The 21,496-nt window shown below is 42.9% G+C and overlaps 1 protein-coding gene across 7 annotated transcripts; it reads left to right on the forward strand.

Moving 5' to 3' along the window:
• PTPDC1 (protein tyrosine phosphatase domain containing 1) lies at positions 1-21,161 on the forward strand. 7 transcript variants are annotated; one of them, XM_068201444.1, is made up of 12 exons: positions 940-1,116; positions 2,166-2,236; positions 3,933-4,006; positions 11,330-11,422; positions 14,034-14,205; positions 14,911-14,991; positions 15,214-15,332; positions 16,059-16,196; positions 16,863-18,064; positions 18,773-18,958; positions 19,673-19,783; positions 20,591-21,161. In XM_068201444.1, the coding sequence occupies exons 4-12, from the start codon at positions 11,338-11,340 to the stop codon at positions 20,705-20,707; spliced, it is 2,211 nt and encodes a 736-aa protein (XP_068057545.1). In that variant the 5' UTR covers positions 940-1,116; positions 2,166-2,236; positions 3,933-4,006; positions 11,330-11,337; the 3' UTR covers positions 20,708-21,161. The 7 variants fall into 7 exon arrangements, with proteins under 7 accessions (XP_068057546.1, XP_068057543.1, XP_068057542.1 ...); XM_068201442.1 differs by lacking the exons at positions 940-1,116; positions 3,933-4,006 and adding an exon at positions 3-24; XM_068201441.1 differs by lacking the exons at positions 940-1,116; positions 3,933-4,006 and adding an exon at positions 8-29.
• Positions 21,162-21,496: the final 335 nt, after the last annotated feature.

The following is a 21,496-nucleotide window of genomic DNA, read 5'->3' on the forward strand; positions in this document are numbered from 1 at the left end:
GGAGCGGCTCGAGCGGCCCTGAAGGTGAGGTGGGTCCGCGCCCCCGCCCTGCCCCGCCCGCGCCCCTCGCAGCGCCCGGTGCCCTCCTCACAGCGCCCGGTGCCCCTCGCAGCGCCCGGTGCCCTCCTCACAGCGCCCGGTGCCTCTCACAGCGCCCCGCGCCCTCCTCACAGCGCCCGGTGCCCTCCTCACAGCGCCCGGTGCCCCTCACAGCGCCCGGTGCCCCTCACAGCGCCCGGTGCCTCTCACAGCGCCCGGTGCTCCTCACAGTGCCCGGTGCCCCTCACAGTGCCCGGTGCCCTCCTCGCAGCGCCCGGTGCCCTCCTCGCAGCGCCCGGTGCTCCTCGCAGCGCCCGGTGTCCTACTCACAGTGCCCGGTGCCCCGTGCCCCTCACAGCACCCGGTGCCCTCCTCACAGTGCCCCGTGCCCCTCACAGTGCCCCGTGCCCCTCACAGCGCCCCGTGCCCCTCACAGCGCCCAGCCCCGCCGGGCCCCCCGGGCTGTGGGGCAGCCCCGCGCTCGCTGCTCGGCCTGGCCCCTCCGTTAAAGACTGGGACCCCCGCCGTGGCCCCGCACGGCTCTCCGGGCTGCTCCTGCCGGCCCCGGGCCGTGCCCGGCACCGGCTGCGGCCGAGAACGGCCTGTGGTCCCCCGGGGGATACGAGGCGACACAGCCCCTCTGCAACCCGCTGCTGAATAGTCACAGAACCGAATCACAGCAGCCCAGGCTGGTCTGGGCTTAAAGGGACCTTAAAGTTCATCCCGTGCCACCCCCTGCCGTGGCAGGGACACCTCCCGCTGTCCCAGGGTGCTCCAAGCCCCGTTCAACCTGGCTTTGAATACTTCCAGGGATGGGGCTGCAACCCCCTGACTCACAACCTCAAAATGCTTTCCGTGTAATAAATGATTTGTGTAGTTTTACTTTCGCAAAGGCCCACAGCTGTCAGGGAGAGAGAGGTTCATGCATGACAGCCGGGTAGTGCAATGCAAACTGATTTTCCCCTTCTTAACAGTGTAGGCATGTTTTGCAGTGGTTGTACCCCACCTCTAATCATCACTCATTCACCCTGAAAAACGCAGCTCTGTCAGTCCCGCTTGAGGGACCTCAATGCACAGGTCAATCTGCACACTCAATAGCAACTTTTAGATGCAGCTATTACTGCTTTTGGCTACAGACTGTCACTACACTCTTCAGTGGAATAACAAAAAGATTAACGGTTACCTGATACTTTAATAATCTAGACTTCAGTGTTTTCTCTTTGCACAGATCCCTTGCTTTTGCTATTGTCAGAGACGTGTTTTTGGGAATCCTTCACACCACTGAGCAATACAGAGCTTCACATCTGTGGAGGAATTAATCCCAAAATAATGTGTACAAAATAAATGTGTTTGCACTTTTGTATTCTTGAAAGCATTTTCAGGTTGTAATTCAGGTGGTGGCTGCCCCTGGATCCCTGGCAGTGCCCAAGGCCAGGTTGGACAGGGCTTGGAGCACCCTGGGACAGTGAAGGTGTCCCTGCCCATGGCAGGAGTGGCACTGGATGGGCTTTAAGGTCCCTTCAAGCCAAACCATCCTGGGATTCTGGGATTTTTTCCATCTCTTGTTTCCATCAGTAGTTTATGTGAGACAGAGAGAGTACCTGCATGTCTAAGGCAAGATGAAGTGAGAGAGGGAGACAGTCTGCAGGGCCAGCTGCTGTGAGAGTATCACCTCAGATACAATTAGCAATGTAGTCTTCTCTCATGATGTACTTGCTTGGCTGCACCCGTAAACCAACCCGAAAAGCATTTCTTCCACATGTTTAAGTATATATTTCACTTCCTCGTAAATCCAGTTATACCATTATGACTATTTTATTTTGTGTAATAGAGTAAAATTATAAGTGAGAGGAGTTGTCTAGGAACTGGGAATTCTGACATGGAGAAGATAGTTGTCTCATAAATCAGAGCTTTCCTTTTTCTAGCTAGATCTAGCTTAAGTGGTTCTACACTATTTTCCTAGATGTGTTGTCACCTTTTGCATTTTAAGTCCATTGAATGACCTATAAATAACACCTGATACAACTTTGCAGTTTTGGAACTGTCTTTTGAATTGGAATGTTCATATTACTCTGCTGCCTTTACCTGGCATTTCACTACATTTTGTCCTTTACTGGCAATTTTAGGTAACACTGGAACCAACAGGAAAAGAGAGACTGTCAGAAGTAGAGATGATGAAAGAGGACAGGGATCACAGGTGGGCTGCTGCTATGGGATCTCATTAAGCAGCTAAATGTGTACATTTCTCCCACAGCTGTAACACTGCTGGTAAAGTTGAGGTCTGCCAAAGGCTTTGAGTTTGTTTTTATGATTGATTTGTGGTGGTATAGCATTATGCTTAATGGACAGAAAAAAAATTTATATGTGTATGTATATAAATATATATATGTAAAATATCTAAAAGCAGAACTTACAGAAAGTCTTCAATAACATGTATATGGTTGTAAAGTTACACAACGCTAAAGCCTCCCCTGCAGAGTTTCAATACAGGCTGAAAATAAAGCAACATTAATTGATTTTTATGATCCAAATGCTGAGAAGAGCAAAAAGCAAAAGGAGAAGCTGGAAATGCCCAAAGCCAGCTAGGAATCAAAACACACAGTTTCTATTAAATGAAAATGAATCTTGGGTTTTAGTCAGCTTTAAGTTTTAGGATAATGTGATGTTTTGATTCTGTCTATGTTCCACTGAAAACAGTGCAGTGTAGGCAGGGGTCAGACAGTCTAATGAGGCAGTTTAGACACTTTCCTGCCTGCCTAATCTGATAAACGTGTACCTGAGGTCACGGGATAGGTGGATTTGCTATGTCTGCTGTGAAGTAGCCATGAGGCAGCTCCTGCAGTGCAAGAGAAGCTGCCAGAAGCCCAGTGATCCTGTTCTACTTACTTAAAACACTTGTTGGTATCTTTAAATGGCAATCATAGTTCGGCAGAATTTTCCAGATGACTTGGGATTCTTCATTTTATTGAAACAAGAAAATGCCAAGCCTAGAGACATGAAGATTGCTAGTTTAGTCATTAGCATACCACCTACTCTGTGTATTCCTTCCTTGGAAATGGCAAATTATTTCAGCCTGTAGGTTAATTCTCCCAAAAAGTCACCCTCAGTTATCACAAAGCCCTGTCTTGACTAAAATACAGTGGCACGTCCTGTTTGAACAAACACGTTTGGCACTGGTGCCTGGAATTAGCCCAACTCTGCAGAATACTAGAAGAAATTAGTTCCTCAGCTGAACAAAGTGTTATTAATAGTGAGGAGTACAAATGTAGGAACAGATAAATGAGTAGCCAGCAAAACTCTGACACCTACTAGTGGACAAAGCAAAGCAGAGGCTGTTGCACCAGGAATCCAAACCCTCCAAGGATTAACCCCCCTCTGGAATCAAATAGGTAAATAGTGTTATATTACCCACATGGAAATAAAACTTAGGTATGTCAGTGACAGCTTCTCAGATGTGAACATTCAGAACTTCCCCCAGAGAATATGCTTATATTAAGAATTAATTAATATTCATTAGTTATCTGAAGCTGCTCTTTGTTCTTTAGTCAACTAAAATGATACCAGCTTCCTCCAGCTCCTCCTACAAAATGTTTTGCCAGATGCTCCATTTGTTAGCACATTTTAGTGTGCTGACACTTGGAAAATACATGTATCCCTTTACTCAAAATTCTTAGATTCAGATTCCTAGAGCCACTTCTGTAGTGAGTGAACAATGTGAAACCAAGGAGTACTGCTGTGGGGCTGTTCCTGTTGTGTGACTTAACCCAGAGAGGTAACCAAGGGCTACCCTCAAACCACAGCCAAAATGCAAAGAGCAGATTTATTTCACTGTACAATTTATATTTCATTCTAGCTGACCTCTTGATTCTTTCTACCCCACATTTCTAATACAGATTCCTGCTGAAGGTCTGTCATTCCTAGGAAGTCTTCACTGTTCTGCTGGGGCTCTGCTCTCACCAACACCTGAGTGTGCATGTCCCCTGGCCCTGGGCAGGGCTGCTGCAGCGGTGGCACTGCACACGAGTGAGTGTGTCAGTGTGCGTGTCCCCTGGCCCTGGGCAGGGCTGCTGCAGTGGTGGCACTGCACACGAGTGAGTGTGTCAGTGTGCCTGGCCCCTGGCCCTGGGCAGGGCTGCTGCAGCGGTGGCACTGGACACGAGTGAGTGTGTTAGTGTGCGTGTCCCCTGGCCCTGGGCAGGGCTGCTGCAGCGGTGGCACTGCACATGAGTGAGTGTGTCAGTGTGCCTGGCCCTGGGCAGGGCTGCTGCAGCGGTGGCACTGCACACGAGTGAGTGTGTCAGTGTGCGTGTCCCCTGTCCCCTGGCCCTGGGCAGGGCTGCTGCAGCGGTGGCACTGCACACGAGTGAGTGTGTCAGTGTGCATGTCCCCTGGCCCTGGGCAGGGCTGCTGCAGCGGTGGCACTGCACACGAGTGAGTGTGTCAGTGTGCGTGTCCCCTGGCCCTGGGCAGGGCTGCTGCAGCGGTGGCACTGCACACGAGTGAGTGTGTCAGTGTGCGTGTCCCCTGGCCCTGGGCAGGGCTGCTGCAGCGGTGGCACTGCACACGAGTGAGTGTGTCAGTGTGCGTGTCCCCTGGCCCTGGGCAGGGCTGCTGCAGCGGTGGCACTGGACATCAGCTCTTGGCACTCTGGGAACCCACATGGGTTCACTTTTGGAGGTTCTGAACCCCCCCGTTGCAGCTGCAGGCTGGGGAAGCTGCTTGGTCCCTTTGTGGTTGAAAGTTCTACCAACACACTAAAGAAAGGTGTGCAAAAGAGGATTTTAGGCTCTACAATCTGTTCAGCCAAGGTACCTTAGTGGCTTTTCCCAAATTGTGTATAAATCTTTTGAAGTCCCATTTTTATTTCTTCCCCCCCTCCAAACCTAGAATCACAGAACAGATTGGGTTGGATTTTAATTTTAAGGATACTTTGTTTCTAAGTAATTGGCAGGTATTTTAAATTAATCCCTAGCTTCATTAATGAAAGGGATTTTTTAACAAGACATACAGGGAAGTGATGGGAATAGATGAAAGCTCTTTTTTTTATCAGCTACTACTTAGTGCTTGAAATTGATTTTGAGATAAGAGCTGTTTTAATGATAGAATAAGATACTGTATCCTATTTTATTTACATTTTTAATTTATCTAGTATTTAGTTAAATCAAAAAAATCTTTAGGTTTTACTTGATTACGTTTTTGTTGATTACATTTTAGTTGATTTCATTTGATTTTATTTATATGATTTTTTTAATGGTTTTGAGACATTAATGCAGTTAATTTATACTTGCTAAAAATACTTCAGTGACATTCTGTGCTTTTACCGGTTTAGAAGAAATGTTTTGTGCAGATAACAATGGAACATTTCTACTGAATTCTCTTTTCATGGCATTTCCAAATCAATCTATCAATGTAATTAATCTCACTTCACAAAATTCTCTCTGTGGCTCTGTGTTTGTGTGGTGCATGTAGACACACACAGATAAATCCCTGTTTACTTGTTTCTAATAGGAAATGAGGTGAACAGGAAGAGCAGAGCTGGGAGAGTCGATTAGAACACCAGGCTGCTGCGGCCTGTTTGCCTCAATCCCTTTAAAGGCCAGGCAGACGAAGAAAGCAGTTTAGGGATGATTATCTGCATAGTCCCCGAGGCACTCCCCGCACAGTTTAGGTTAAGAAAAGATCGTTACTGGCTCCTCCCAGATTACCATCCCCGATCCGATTAGCCAGGAAACACCAGGAGAATTCATTCAGCTTCTCGGTAAAACGTGACTGCCCTACATCATGTTTCTTGTGGTTGATACTGCAGCAATGAAGGGATCAGCACTCACTCATTCTTTTTGCAGGGTAACAGGTAAGGTGTTACACTGAAATTGCTAAAACTATTAAAACTCATGTAAACTTACTATCGTTTTCACTGTATTAGATGTAAAAATCCTCTAACTGGCAGAGATAATTTTTGAACTTGCACTTGAGTTCTGTCAGAATGCTGACAATTACTGACAGTATTTCATTCTTCTGTGTGTAGTCAGTGTGATGAGTCTGAGAGTCTCTTGGTAAACATGATGTTCATGATCAAGGGTCTCAGAGGCAGCATTTTTGTTTGTAGAACAGTTAATATATTCACTTTACCCCATTTCCTTGATGAGTCTCTCTGTAATTACTGCCTGCCAGCCTGTTCAAGGTAGTTTAAAATATCATCTCTTAACTCTGAGGTTAGCACTGCCACAGAAAGCGGGTGATTTAAGTAACATGGCTCAAGTCAATTGAGAGATTTATCCATCAGTTTAACTTGCAGTTTCTTGCTGTTTATGTAAAAAAGTCTATGAACAGCAAAGACTGAATCACCAAACCAGCACCTACATAATCTTATAATGAATTATATTCTTTTGTCTCTTTTGTACGTGAAAGAAGCTAGAGTTCTTTGTAAATATCAAACTTGATGATTAAATGACATTAATCTTGTGCTAAGACAAGCGGGGAATATTTTTTTTCCCAAAGAGGGTAAAAGACATGTAGAAATAACAAATCTGTTCTGGTTGTGGTTCCAGTGTGAAACGCCTGGAGTTTCACAGCAGCTGTAGTATCATCCTGCTGTATAAATACTGTATAACTAAACTATATGAAAATTTGTTTACATTTTTACCTAGTCTTCTCTCTCTCCTTTATCTGTGTGTTTATTTGCTTTTCTAGTATTTTGGTGTTTGCTTACAGGTAGTAAACATTTCAGATTTCAAATAATTGAGCTTTTTAAAGCACCTTGGGAATTGAGGTGTGTGCCTACTGAAGGATGCCTGCTCAGTGCTAAAACTGCCTTCCAGACCATGGTTAAATTGTAGATTAAGCATTCATGAAATGTATGTTCCCAGTGAGTTTTTTCACTGGTACAGGCATTAGAACAACAACCTTTGCATCGTGTTTCATTAATCATAATAATCAAGTTTAACAAAACCCTCAGTGATCATAATTTTTTACAAACCTTTAGAAATGCTTTGTTATTCCTGGCAATGTTAAAGTTAGATAGTCTGTGGTAATTTAAAATGCAATTTCATTTACCTGTGCTTCCTGTACCAGTGACTAACCATGTCTCAGCCAATTTAGAAGATTTTTTGCTAGAAACTAATGATCTGCCAATCTTAAAGCATCAGATGCAAAGCCTGAATTGAGAGACAAGGTTATAATTTAGTAGCTCTTAACCATTTCATTAAATAGACCCAGTCCTCACTACACTATCCTATTTTTACTTAGTCTTAATCATCTAAGTTATCTTTAGTCATCTGCCTGAAACATCTCCATTAGTGCTGTTTACAGGATTTTGCATTTTGGCAGTGAAACTTTATCCCATGTGATCTTATATTTAGACATTCTGTTGGCTTCTGTGGGACTGCTCACAAAAGCAAAGCTTCTCAAGTACTTGCAGAATTAGGCCACAGGAAATTTTAAAGGTGTCAGCCAAGTGCTTAGGTACTGAGCTACGCTCGCCCCTACCTGCAGCAAGCTTACTATGTTCCTTTAAAAATTTGGCTGCTAGGTAGTTAGTTACACATGACTGCAACAGGGAGAGAACAAATTCACTCTAGAAGACAATAAAACAGTAAAAATAACCTCAGAATTTCATGTGACAGGCCTAAGCATCAGCATTGCCACTATTGTATGAATCTATTTGAGGTTTAAATTAATTTTTTCCCACATATTGATATTTTAAATGGAAAACATACAAATTTTTTTTCATGTTAACACATACAGGTAATCTTTTTAAGTGTGTGGTCTGCTTTGGCATCCTTGTTTACCAAAGCCACAGGAATTAAAGATTTGGGCCCTCACTATTTGTGGATAGGTGCACAGGGGCGCAGTGGGAGCCTTACAATGGGTCCATTACAATTACAATGTCCATGCTGGCAGCTACACTGCCCTAACTGGAATCCTGCCAGCTGGGAATGCAAGCTCTTCTCTGTGTTTGAAAACATGTTCTGAAGTAAAAGGTAGCAATTGCATTTATTAAATAAACATCCTCATTGCCAAGATAGAGTGAGACCAGCATCTTCTTGTCTCCTCACTTTTTGACGTATAATTGTTTTCTGGCTGCTGCAGTAATGGACATTGCTCCTCTCGTTTCAGTCTGGAGCAAAAATTCAGCCCAGCCATTGGAAGCCACTGGTTTCCAGATCTTGAAATACCAGAAAGTAATGTTTTTTTTGACAAGGCAGAGTTGTTCATTTGCAAATCCCACTGCTGGTTTGCTGGGTCCATCCTGCAGCCGGCTTCTGAGAGCCAGAGAGGGATGCTGTGGAAGGTGGCCTTTGGAAGGAGCATGGAATTGCTCCATGGGACCCCGCATGTCCCAGCTGTCCTGCTGCCTGCGTGGCATCCTGCTGCTCTCCTGTGACCTTACAAAGAGCAGGGCCTTTATTCCAGAGGAAATGGCTGTGGGCACCAGGCTTCACTGCCAAGGAGAATGTGGATGCCCAGAGCAACCTCATCCGCGGTGGCACGAGGTGCCCACACTGCATCCCCTGCAAGAAATGCACCCCTGCATGTGTGCAGCAGCAAGTGGGCCGCGGCAGCTGTCTTTGTTTCCAAATGCAACATGTGAATCCAGTACAAGAGGAGACAAAAATCCCTTCTGGTAGAAATTGTTCAGCTCAAAAGTTTGGGGAAAGAAAAGGGAACTCAAAACTGCATACAAACATCAAAGCACGTATCAAATCCACACCTAGAGGGGAGCTCTTGAAATACCCAGAGTGCTTGGCATGAGAATTCCAAGAAATTCCTCGGGCAATGTGGTCCTGCTCTTGCCTTCTGCCAGCCGACAGCACAGGCACATTTCCCAGTGTTTGATGTCAGGAGCCAGGGTGTTCCCGCTCGCTGGATGGCACCGCTGCCTGTGCTGGAACAGAGGTGGAACTGCACCGCATGGAGACACCATTCCTCTCGCTCAGGGACCGGACAGAGACGTGACTCCACCACAGGAGATGCCGTTCCTCTCACTCGCTCAGGGAGCTGGGATTAAGGGGCGGCCTCTTTGCTGTCGTGGCAATAGGGATGCATGGCAGAAATCAAGCAGCAGAGCTGATTAAGGTGATACCGTGATTGCCCCAAGGTACGTGACTCGGATCCTCGGGCAGCTCATGGCACCACGACCTGGAATAGCGCTCCAGGCTGTGCCTTCCGCAGCTAGCGAGTGTTCACAAGATGAGCAAAATGCTGAAGAATGTCTTTAAAACCCAAGAATATCTGGTACAGAGGCAAAGCAGGAGAGAGCTGCTGCTTTAACCTAAGCACTATTTTTACTTCTAGCACCCTTTTTATTGGTGCAGAAACGTAATACCCCTCTGTGGGTACATCAGCACTGACCTGTCCCAAATTACCACCTTACACCTGTCTGAGGAAGTGCAGTGTAACTCAGCAAAGTCATTTGTCACAATATTCCCAACTATTTTTTCAGAAGTAAATATAAGGGAGTTGCTCCCATTGATCACACTAAGCTGTCAGTCAAGTTTTGCAAACTGAAAGGAACAGACAAAATATTCAGGTCAGTTGGGCAGCACAGGAATTATGGATTTGCTGTATAAATGAAATAAAATGGGTTAGACAACAAGGAAACACAGAGCTCACCTCTGCCACTTAGAAGAATCTTGCTAGTATTTTGTCATACTCTAGGTATATTCTCTTCTGCATTAACCTCCACCTCATCCCTTTCCAGTTAAGAGTTCTCATCTGATTCCTGGGTAAAAAAAAAAAAAAAGGAAATAATTTTAGATAGAAATATCCCTGATATTTAATATCTTCTTTCTTAATCAATTGAGTGCAAGGAAATAGGAGAATTAAATAGTCATAGTGGTGGTGATACTGCTGTCAGTATGATATATTTTTCAAATGTTATCTGGATGAACTATTAAGAATTTTGAAGAGAACTTTCTGAAAATAGAAACCAATAATTTTTGTTAATTGAGCATTTTTAACTCTAAAAAAGAAATTCTGGAGATAAAATGAAGTTCTTTCTTTAGGTTCAAAGTTTCCTCTGATAATGGAAGCCATCACTTACTGATTTCAAAATCCATTGAAAAAAAAATAGAGGTTCTGGAGCTTCTCCAAATAGAATACAATTATATGAAGGTACTTTATTAAAGGATTGACTTTTCAGAATATAGAGTCAGATGGTCAAGTAGCTGATTAGAAAATGCTCCAGATACTCTTTTAATCTTTATTAAAGAGTATTCTTGATTCATATTCTTCTTAACATACTTACATTAGAGGTGCATTTCTGAGCATCTCTGAAGTTTCAGAAGGCTTTTTGTCTTTCACTAACAAATGTAATTCTCATCCCTTCGAGAGGACTGGTGCAGCTCTGTGAAAGGGTTCTTAATGTGGATCTGTGATCTGTTCCCACCGTTAAGGCTCTTGAAAAGAGCAGAGCTGCACTGGGTGACTTTGTAGAATAAAATCCATTAGCATTGTTGGAAGAATAATTTATTCAAGTATGGTGGTAGATAATGTAATATCTGGATGAATAAATTTTATTTAAATATTTACTACAAAAATAAACATGCAAAATTAGAGATAAAAGCTGGACAATGAACAGCAAGCAGTTAACCACCACACAGGCCTGTTGTATCACCTAATCCTCACAGAACTCTTCTATTTTTATATATATATTTTTTAGCAAATCTGTCTTTAAAACCCTGTTTATGCTGCTGAATCCGAATGCTGCTTTTGTGGACTTGGGAACCAAGGTTTGTCTATTTAGAAAAATTTCTGTAGTTAATGATGCTGCAGAGATGTGCTTGGTTTGGTATAAAAATTGCTCTTTTTTGTTATGCTTGCAGCTATTTTCCTATAGAGATAAGAGAAAAAGAAGGGTGAGAAGGGTGATCTTAACTGAGTAAGAATTTCCACTCAAGAGCCATGCAAAGTGTTTATTTAAACATCACAGACTGATTACTGTGTTCATATTTACAGCTTGCTTTATCTTTCTGTCAGATAGAAGGTCTTCAGAGCAGGACCTACTTTCTGTTAGAAATAACAGCAGAGAAAAAAATTGGTTTCTGCCTGGAGAGAGTCATAGGTTCACTGTTCTTGTTAGAGGAGAATCGTGACAGATGTGATTCCAACCCCCAAGAGTACAGGGAAGAGAGCAGCGAGGGGCCGTGGATTGTAGACTGTCTGTCAAGTGCCAGCCCATGCCTGACTGCCCAAATCTTCAATGACTCCATAACCAGGAGCACATGGCTTTATTCTGCCTTTTTTGAGCTTCCCTTGTAGGTTTTCAGTGATTATTTTATTGTTTCAACAGGTACTGCAATGGCTGCAGGAGTTTTGCTGCAAAATGAGCAACCATACTCCTCGCTGATAGAGAGCAGCGTGTATCTGGCAAATATGAGTTCAGGTAAGAATTTGGCTCTGATGTGCCGTTCATAATAAATGCTTAGAATGATTCTAGAAAAAAAAAAACCACAACATTTTTAAAAATCCAGAAATATTATCCATGTTTATAAATTTAAAATGTCTCTAACAAAACCAAACTGCATTATTTCATCAACATATCATGGTGCTAATATGTTGATCTTTTCTGTAATTTTCACTTTGTCAGATCTCTTAATGGAAAAAACTATGCCTTTTTGTGTTGAGAAACTGCCTAGCTCTCTGAAAATGCAAACCTGCCTTCAACAGAACTCCCCTTTCTAATTATTTAAACCTGTACAGGATGCAATTCTTTCTTACCATTTTGGGTGAGTGTTTGTTTGCAAATCTGCTAGATTCAGTAGGAGAATAACGATGTGTAGCCTTTTATTTTCCTCACTTCTTTCTCCACTATCATTTGATACATACTGAAAAGTTTCTGGGAAGAGAAAGAGAAAAATAATTAAATGCAAGAAAGGAATGTAGTTAATTAGAAAACATTTTTCACATTTCTTGGATACAGGTAGCACTTGAAATAGCCTTTTTCATCTCCTTTCTCTTCCACCCAACCCCCAAAATAACAGCATATTTACATGTTTCCTCACCTGTTGATATCAGCTCCACTGATGAATGAAGAGTCAAGGTTTTGAACATTTTCCTTTCCTCACACAATATCACTGCTGATATTTCAGGCCTGGTACCCACTGCAAACGTTGCCACATCACTGTAAGAGCTGGGGAGCAGCAATCAAAGTTCAGGCCCCCAGTTCCTGGTCAGTGCCTGGAAGAAGCAGATTTTTGCCTGGTGAATTTGTCCCACAAGGGAACTTCCTCTTATGCAAATTCCTCTGTACAAGTTACTTGTTTTGTGGTACAAGAAACACAAATGTATTTTAGGAAGATGCAGTGGGATTACTTTGTTCATTGACAAAGTTAAAGTGGATTTTCTTGATTTCCCCAGCCTTCCCCTTTCAGTGCAGTCTGATGCACAGACATTGGGATGACAGAGGCTTTTTACATCACTATAATCCATTCTGTACACAGTTGCTTTTTCAAGTGCTGCAATCTTTCCAGCCACCTCATTCTCCTGCTCAGCACACTGGAAGCAAAGTGGGAGGCAATTTGCCACCTCATACCTACCTTCAGAAGCTGACACACCTTCTCCTCCTCGAGATCTGCTTTCTATCAGGCTGCAGGGTTAACAGCTTTGCTTCATAAAAAAGCTGTGCCCTGGGAAAAAAAAACCCAGCCTTTTGTTTAGGATAACAAATTGTGTTTTGTTAGAAGATGTGACTGGTTCAGGCAGACAGTCTACAATTCATCACATACTGAAGCATTTCAGCAGGAACACACTGATCCCAGTCATTAGACAGCTAATGATGCATTTTGGAGCAGCAAAGTGGAGGAGGAGAGGTGGCTGTGGAATGAAGAACCAAGAGGTGGGGGAGTATAATGTGCTTCCTTACAGATCTCTCAGGAGGCAGAGCCTCCAGCTACATTTTGATTGTTCTGTTGAATTGAGTATTTTGTGTCTTAGCGAGTTCTGAATGCCTGTTATTGAGCAGGAACTAAATACTCCTATTGTTTATGACAAACATGTTGGTTGTTCCCAGCGCGTTTTGAAAATTACCTACTTGACATGCAACTATTTTCATCAAGCGGTGGAACAGTTTGTCCCGAGCAGACGCAGTCCCTGTGGAAAGGAGCAGCCCGGGGCTGGCTGGCAGCAGCGCCTGCATCCTCCGTTACCATGGCGACAGCTCAGCCTGGGGACCAGCTGCTGAGCTCGTTCGGGGATGCTCCGCTCCGCTCCCGCAACTTCAGCGCTGAGCAACTTCCCCTGCGCTCAGAGCGCCCCAGGCAGCGGCGCCGGGCGGAGCTGGGGCCGCGCAGCCATGCAGCCTGACCCCCGCAGGCGCTCGGCCGTCAGCATCTTTAGCCATTTCTTCCAGGGGCGGAGGCATTCCTCCTCCGACCCCCTTCTCCGCCTCAGCCAGCGGCGCCGCAGCTCCGTGGTGGAGCTGCTCTCCTCGTCCACGCACCGGGTCATGGTGGCTCTGTCGTCGCTCAGCCCCGAGGAGCTAGATGCAACTTTTCCTGAAAAAGAAAGTAAAGTACTTTTCATTGAGACTATGGCAGTTCTGGGTATTTTCTCGGTATTACTATACTTTTGTTCTGTTAACAGTACTTTTTTTGTGTGGATAAAATTGTGGGGTTTAATTTTCTTCTTGTATTTTGTATATTCTGTTTTGTTCACTGATTCCTTATTCAGGTGTTAATAGATGCTTTTTACTCTAACAGCTCAGTTATAAACAACAGGTAAAACAGAAGCACGCATTCATGCATACTCCAAGGACATGGTTAACTATATTCGATTTCAGGTTGAAGAGGACTGTGACTTTTTTCAGCTGCAAAGGATGTCACTAACCTCTAACTTCATCAGGAAAAATACCTGTCAGTAATGCAAGCAGTTTTTTCCCCTCAGAATCCTTCCTTGAACAACGAGCCTGAAATACATATTGCATGTATTTATGGTGTTTGGGAGTAGTTGTATTTTTCAGTGAGCTCCTGGCTAACGTGGCTCTGCCTGTGTCGCAGGGAGCTCGAGGCGCCCCACGGCCAAGTACACGAAGGTGGGGGAGCGGCTGCGCCACGTCATCCCCGGGCACATGCAGTGCTCCATGGCCTGTGGCGGCCGCGCCTGCAAGTACGAGAACCCCGCGCGCTGGGCCGAGCACGAGCAGGCCATCAAGGGGCTCTACTCCTCCTGGTGAGCAGCTCAACGCGGCAAAGTAGCTGGGCTTTTTAAAAATCAGCTGCTGAGTGTAAAACACAATGAGAATTTGATCTGGAATCAGAACCTGACGTAGTGGCTGTCATACACAGCCCAAGAAAGACAGTGAAAGGCTCCTGTTGAATTACAGTGGGTTTAGTTCAGATCCAAAAGAATAAATACCTGTCTGTCTTGAATTATTAAAAAGCTGTTCTGGGCTACTAAGGTTTAGGATGCAAATGAATTAAATATATTAATAATAAAACTGAAAAGTAAAAGCATTTCCTGCAGATGAAATAATGTGGGCATGTGTTCAGAAGGATGTTCATGTGCAGCAAAAGTCACATGAAATGTATCTTGACAATCTTACTGTTTTTTTTTCTAACAGCAAATGTTTAAGCAGCATTTACAAACCTTAAAGGGACAAACAGGGATCTGGGTCCAGATTTCTGTTCAAAGGAATTTTTACTTATGTCCTGGCATTTCAGCAGTTCCAGTAATTGTCTTTTGATATTCCATCTGCATCAATTTAATAGGATTTATCACTAACACTGTGGCATAGTAGAATTTTTAAAAGTAATTTATAACTAATCACCAAGGTGTTTCTCTGTTTCTTGAATATAACGGTATTCTTACTTTGGAAGACTCATAACCAGGAAATTATTAATGATAACATTATTATTTGCTTTTCTAATATCTCAGGATAACAGATAACATCCTGGCTATGGCTCGACCCTCTACAGAATTAATTGAAAAGTACAACATTATTGAGCAGTTTGAAAGGTAACAAATTCAGTCTTTATTTATTGTAAGTAGTACTGGTGTAATGCCTGATCCATTTTCTCTTTCAACATAGATTTGGATTGTTGTTAAAGATCCTTTCATTTTAACGCTCTACAGGTAAAGATTTATTCTCCACTAAGAATAAATATGTGTTTCAGAAAATAAGGGACAATGAGATTTTGGCTGCCTGTAATACTTTGACTCATCTATTCCTTCCTTAAGATGTGGCATAAAAACCATAATTAACCTTCAGCGTCCTGGGGAGCATGCGAGCTGTGGGAACCCCCTGGAGCAGGAGAGCGGCTTCACCTACCTTCCTGAAGCCTTTATGGAAGCTGGCAGTAAGTTCCCTCCTGCTGTTGTTCCTCATTAATTATTGACTTTGGCATTTAAAGATATTTTTACTTGAATTCCTGTGAGTTAAACACAGCTATGTAGGAAACATTGCACAAAACGTGAAACCTGGCAAATACAGTGAAGAGCAAATAACACATTATTGAAGATTGTGTATTATACAGAGAGAGATGGAGGGTTTGTGTTCAGGTGTTTCTAAAGGAAGGACAACAGTTCCCTTTTTCTTCTGTATTCGCAAATTCTGGTACACTCATGTCTTCTTACCTAGACTATAAAAGGTTATTTCATTATGAGGACACTGCTCCTGACAGTTTTTTTGTATTTTCATATTATGGTGAGAAGAGAGAAAGTGCCTCTTGGTAAAAAGCAGCTGCTGACTGAAGAATTGCTTTTATTTCTGAAAAGGAAAAATTGCCCTTTCTGTGTATAGTTGAGTAATTTTGCATGAATCACTGTTTTGCTACATCTTTTACATTCTAGCTGAACTTGAGTTTGACAAATCTTTGCTAGCTTCGTGTATCTATCAAGTTTCAATAGCAACCATACACTGAAATGGGAAAATAATCTCTTGCAAACAAGATGTAGTCAGATTTTAAGCTCCATTATGCAATTTTAGTACTATAATTTCTTATTAGTAATCTCTCCTCTGCAAATAGTACTACACCTTTCACATTTGGTGTGGCAGAAAATCACTGTCTCTCTTTTTATTTCAGTTTATTTTTATAATTTTGGATGGAAGGATTATGGAGTGGCATCTCTCACAACTATCCTTGACATGGTAAAGGTGATGTCTTTCGCCCTGCAGGAGGGGAGGGTGGCTGTTCACTGCCATGCAGGACTTGGGAGGACAGGTACGTGTCCTTGTGCAGGAGCAGCACCAGGGTTCCTCTAGAAACTCCAACCATCACTGGTTATAAACCAGTAATAACTGGGCTAGATTCTGTCATTGCAAGATGGACCTCTATAAAATGGTTAAAAGTGCTAAACTACTGTGTCCAAATATCCTCAATGGCTAGAGAAAATCAGTTTTAGTATATTAAAACAAAAAACCTGTAAGATAGAGAAGTTTTTAATCTGTATAATTGTTCCATTACATTCAAATGTGACAGCTGCTTTTGGAGGGGAAAAATTCCCCTGGTGCACTTTCATTGTCCAGTATTTATAACATGTTCACAAACCTGCCACTCACTGTTGGATCAGATAGATTTGGTAGAGCACCTAAAATTTCATTTGCTTCTTTCAAGTCCTTTTTGGTTGTGCCCTTCACGTAGAAGCCCCCATTGCTCCCATATCTGTCCATGGTGGAACTCCTGGAGAGACTGTGGGGAGCTCCCAGTGCAGCGCAGTGAGCAGGGCTTCACCGTCTTGTGCTTCTTCACAGGCAATTACATTTAAGTAACAGCATCACATAACAGAGGACACTGTCTTCACCTATATTAATTTCTATCCCGTATTTCCACTGAGTATTTGTTTGAGTCTGACAGTTCCTTCACTAATCTTGTCTTTGTATTTTCCAGGTGTTCTAATAGCTTGCTACTTAGTTTTTGCCACCAGAATGAGTGCTGACCAAGCAATTCTGTTTGTCAGAGCCAAAAGGCCCAATTCCATCCAGACCCGGGGGCAGCTGCTGTGTGTCAGGGAGTTCTCCCAGTTCCTGGTCCCTCTCCGCAATGTCTTTGCGTGCTGCGAGCCCAAGGCACATGCAGTCACCCTGTCCCAGTACCTGACCCGCCAGAGGCACCTGCTCCATGGCTACGAGAGCAGGCACCTCAAGCACGTGCCAAAACTCATCCACCTGGTGTGTAAGCTGCTGCTGGACCTGGCTGAGAACAGACAGGTGGTAGAGGCAGAGCTGCTGGACATCCCCGACCTCTCAGCTGAGATTGAGAAGACCATGTCCCAGCTGGCATCCACGGAGCTCGAGCGGGAGCTGGCCAGGCACGACAGCGACATGTCGGACTCATCCCACACCCACTCCTCTGCTCTTGACAGCCAGGACTCGCACTTCTCCCTGGGACACCAATGTGATGCTTTCTGTAAAAAAAGGAGTGTCGAATGCCTTCAGCCTCTTAGCCATCTGAGAAGGCGTCTGAGCTACAGTGAGTCAGACCTAAGGAGAACTGAGTTTCTTTTGGAACAGGATGACACTGCCTGGACAGTGCCTGCTCAGATCTTAGTGAACAACAAACCCAAGCAGAACAGTGGGGAGGAATGTTCTGCCACAGGTGAGGCAAAGCCACAGCTGGAATTAAACAAAGACGCATTAGTGCATAACACGTGTGTGTTCTGGAGTCAAGGGAGATTTCATTTGGATGGACAAAGGGATGGCTCCTATCACAGAAGGGGCTCTATCAAAGAAGTACAACGCAGCAGGACCTTTTCCTCAGGCCTTGCGTCCATGCACATTCCCAAGGAACCCGCAATGCCAAGCCACAGCTTTGCCAACGAGACTGCTCACAGGAAGGACCACAAGACCAATATATATGGCAGGAGAGTCTATCTCTCCGAGGACTCTGACTCTTCTTCCTCTTCCAAAGTGAACTTTTCCATTGGATATGAAAACGAGAGTAGCAGAGAGCTGTCAGAGACAATTCCACACATTGTTCTGCAGTCAGAATTAAGTTTGGAAGCTCGAAGAATTTTGGCAGCCAAAGCACTTGCAGATATAAATGAATTTCTGGGAGAGGATGAAGTGAAGCAGAAGGTAGAAATGTGGCAGGTAATTTTTAACTCAAATCCATGCTAGGGCTTTGCATATTTCACCTCAGTGAATTCCTGGAATGGCAAAAATGCCACGTGGAGCTTTGAAATGGTACATTGGGATAGCAGTTTATATGAGGTCCGAGGTCAGGTCTTTCACAGGCTAGTAAAATGCACCTACATATTCTGGTCTGTAGCAGGAGGGTGGAGGTTCTGGTTATGTTCACTTTCCTAACTGGGGGAAACTGATGCCATTATTTCTGGTTGTAACATGGCTGCCGGTGGCACAGAAATAGTACACGTTTTAAAGGTTTGAGTTGGTTTTCATCAGTGTTTTTTCAGAACTAATCAGAGGATTTGTGAGTAAAAGAAAAATAATTTTGTAGGAACTTAATGGCTTACTGTCAAACCCAAATCCTCTTAGCAATATTTGCTTTGAAGTTGTAATGCAAAGCTGGTTTATGTATTCCAGTGGAGCACTGGGAGGTTCTCAGCTGCACTGCTGCTGTCATCCTTCTGTTTTAAAGAATCACTTGTATTACTGCTGATTAATGTTGATACTCTGGAAAAAAATACAAATTTTTTGGATAACTCTTTTCTTGTTGGAACATAAGAGCCAAATACTACTACAATCAAAGCGAATGTTGACAAGGGTAAATAAATGATGCATTTTCAGTTTTGTTTTGTTTGTTTGGTTGTTTGTTTTTTTTTGTTTTTTTTTTTTAAGAAAGAACTGAATTCTCAAGATGGAGCTTGGGATAAAATCTGCACCGAGAGAGATCCTTTTATCCTCTGCAGCTTGATGTGGTCATGGATAGAGCAGCTGAAAGAACCTATTATATCCAAAGATGATATTGACATGCTGGCAAAAAATTGCACAGAATCCCAGGATGTGCTCTACTTGCTGAGAAAGGTACATACTGGATCTGACAATTCATTCTTTCACTTTAGGCAAAGATTGCACTTTAAAAAAGCCACTTTATACTCTTTCAAAATCAGAATGAGAATTCATTCTGCATCAAATTGTGTGACTTGTCAGGATATCTCTAGATATCTTCTAGTCCAAGTGTCTTGCTCAAAACAGTTACCTAGAGCAGGCTGCTTGTGGGACAAATGCAGTCCCTTAATTAAGCTGGAAAAGGGTTGGGAAGGAACAGCCATAAAGATTGTTCCTCCCTTTCTTCCTCCTTGCTAGCATTGCTCAGTTGTCTCTCTGCCAGCTTCCAGTGGCGATGGAGAGTTGGAAGGACAGAGAGAGGTACAAGATGGGGGAAAAAGCCCTGAACATGCACAGCATTTTGGGCTGAAAAGATCAAATCTCACCTTTCCTATGCCAATTCACAGGAAGGCTGCTGTTCGTGAAGGGGATCTTGAAATTCCCAGAAATAATGAGGAATTCCCAGAGTAGTTTGTGGCACTCAGGAGAAGAATTTTCCCATTGTGATTGAAATTATAACGCAGAGGCTCTTTGGGCTGGTGGGAATTCCCCACCAACTCCTGCACATGAAGGTTTCAGCAGAGGAAGGCACAACCTGGTGTTTAAACAGCAGTTAACAAAATCTGAGTGCTAAACTGCTTTTTATGGAAATATTTCTTCTGATGAGCTGCTGTTCCTTTTCCCCACCAGGAGCAGTGTCAGACCATCCTTTGTATTTTACACTGTGTGGTGAACCTGCAAGTGCTGCCAGCTGATGTGGAGGAGGCCTTACTTGCTCGTGCTATTAAAGCTTTCACCAAGGCAAGTAATCCCAAATAACTATCCAAGCTATTGTATTTACTTGGTTTAAATCATGAAGGGTGAATCAATCAACAAAGGGAGGCCTCTGTGAGAAAGGCTACAGTAATTCATTCATGCTTCAGTGTGAAGCTTATTTATTTCAGAGTTTACATTTTATAATAATCACATACATAAAGGGTTGGAAATATTCTCAACAAAATACAATTCTGTCACTACAACCTTAATCCTGAAGTCTCATTTTTCTCTTTCTGGACCACTGCCAGTTCATGGACATCTTCAAATTATGGAAAAGATAATTTTACAGGGTGACACTGACTAATCACCTAGAGTAGCTTAGCAAAGGCTTTGGTAGATTCTGTACCATGTGAAGTCTTTCCATCAGATTAAGTCATTTTCTGAAATTACACTGCAAGTCAGTTCTGTTCCAGGCCTCACCACAGGATGTGAGTAACTGATTTCTGCTTTGGGCTCATTCAGTAACAGTGACAAGGTGAAGCTATTGCTCAGCTCAGATTTCTTCTCAGATTCAGTCAATGAAATCTGAGCTTGAACAGAATGTTCACTGTGCTGCTTCCTCATCTCTTGTAAATCTGCCTGTTAAAACAATCACCACGTTTCTCCTTCTTCTGTTTTATTTTAATGTCTAGTTAGCATAAAATGGAAACCACTTAGCATTAAGCACTCCATCAAAAACACATATTTTCTTTGATAAATCTCAAAGCTTTTTTAATGTTGTGCATCTGCTTTGCATTTTGCATTGTATGGCATCTCTTTAACAACTGAACTGAAACTTCTTTCTTTTATTAGACAAGCTTCAATTCTGAGAATGGGCCATATGTTTACAATACCTTGAAAACTGTATTTAAACAAGCAATGGAAGAAAAAAGGAAAAGGATTAAAGAAGGAACAGAGAATCCTTCTTGATTTCTACACATCTCTGCCGAAGCATTAGATGAGTTTACCAAATTATTTTGCAGTTTCCAGCTACTGTATTTTGTGCTACCTGGCATGATCTACCTAACTTTAGGTAACAGAAGTTATTAACAAATAATTTTATTTTTTTAGAGGGAGTTTAAGTGGCAGTTGTTCAGTCTACATAGTTTTAAAGAATGGCTCCCTGTGACCATTCTCTGTCGCATTTTGTTTCAGGTACTGTTCTTTTATGTTGTCAAGGGTTCTCCTGTTCTCAGATGTGTTTGTTGATTTGGAATCCTCTGTTATTGGCAAGAAACATTATTGTCAAGTTACATGACTGCCATAAGTTCAGTGCCATGATCCCCAAAGGTTTAATGGATTAATATTTATGTATTACATATGTTTACATTAATGATATTTGATTTCACTTTGCAGAAAATAAATATTGACTGAACCTGTGAAACTGCTTTTCCGTTCAGAAATTTTGAAGTAAGACCAACAGTAATAATGGAGAGATTGACACATCTTAAGATCTGTTATTGACAGCAGAGAGTGTTTTCCTTCAGATCTCTTAAATACTTGTAACCCAAGTATTTCTATAAGGTATTGCAGGAGAGAAATGCAGTGTGTTGAGCAGTAATCATCAAGCCCTAATTTAGATTTTTGTCTGAGAAAGCTTCAAACTGTTTTTAACAGAAAATTCATTGAGGCATTTAAAGTGCTTTGAATAAAATTTTACTTTATTGGCAAAGCTTTTATTGCTTTAAGTGAAAAAAACACTTCATCATGAAATCTTCC

This window comes from Anomalospiza imberbis, chromosome 11 (genome assembly GCF_031753505.1).
Source record: "Anomalospiza imberbis isolate Cuckoo-Finch-1a 21T00152 chromosome 11, ASM3175350v1, whole genome shotgun sequence".
In the NCBI taxonomy this organism is placed as follows: domain Eukaryota; kingdom Metazoa; phylum Chordata; class Aves; order Passeriformes; family Viduidae; genus Anomalospiza; species Anomalospiza imberbis.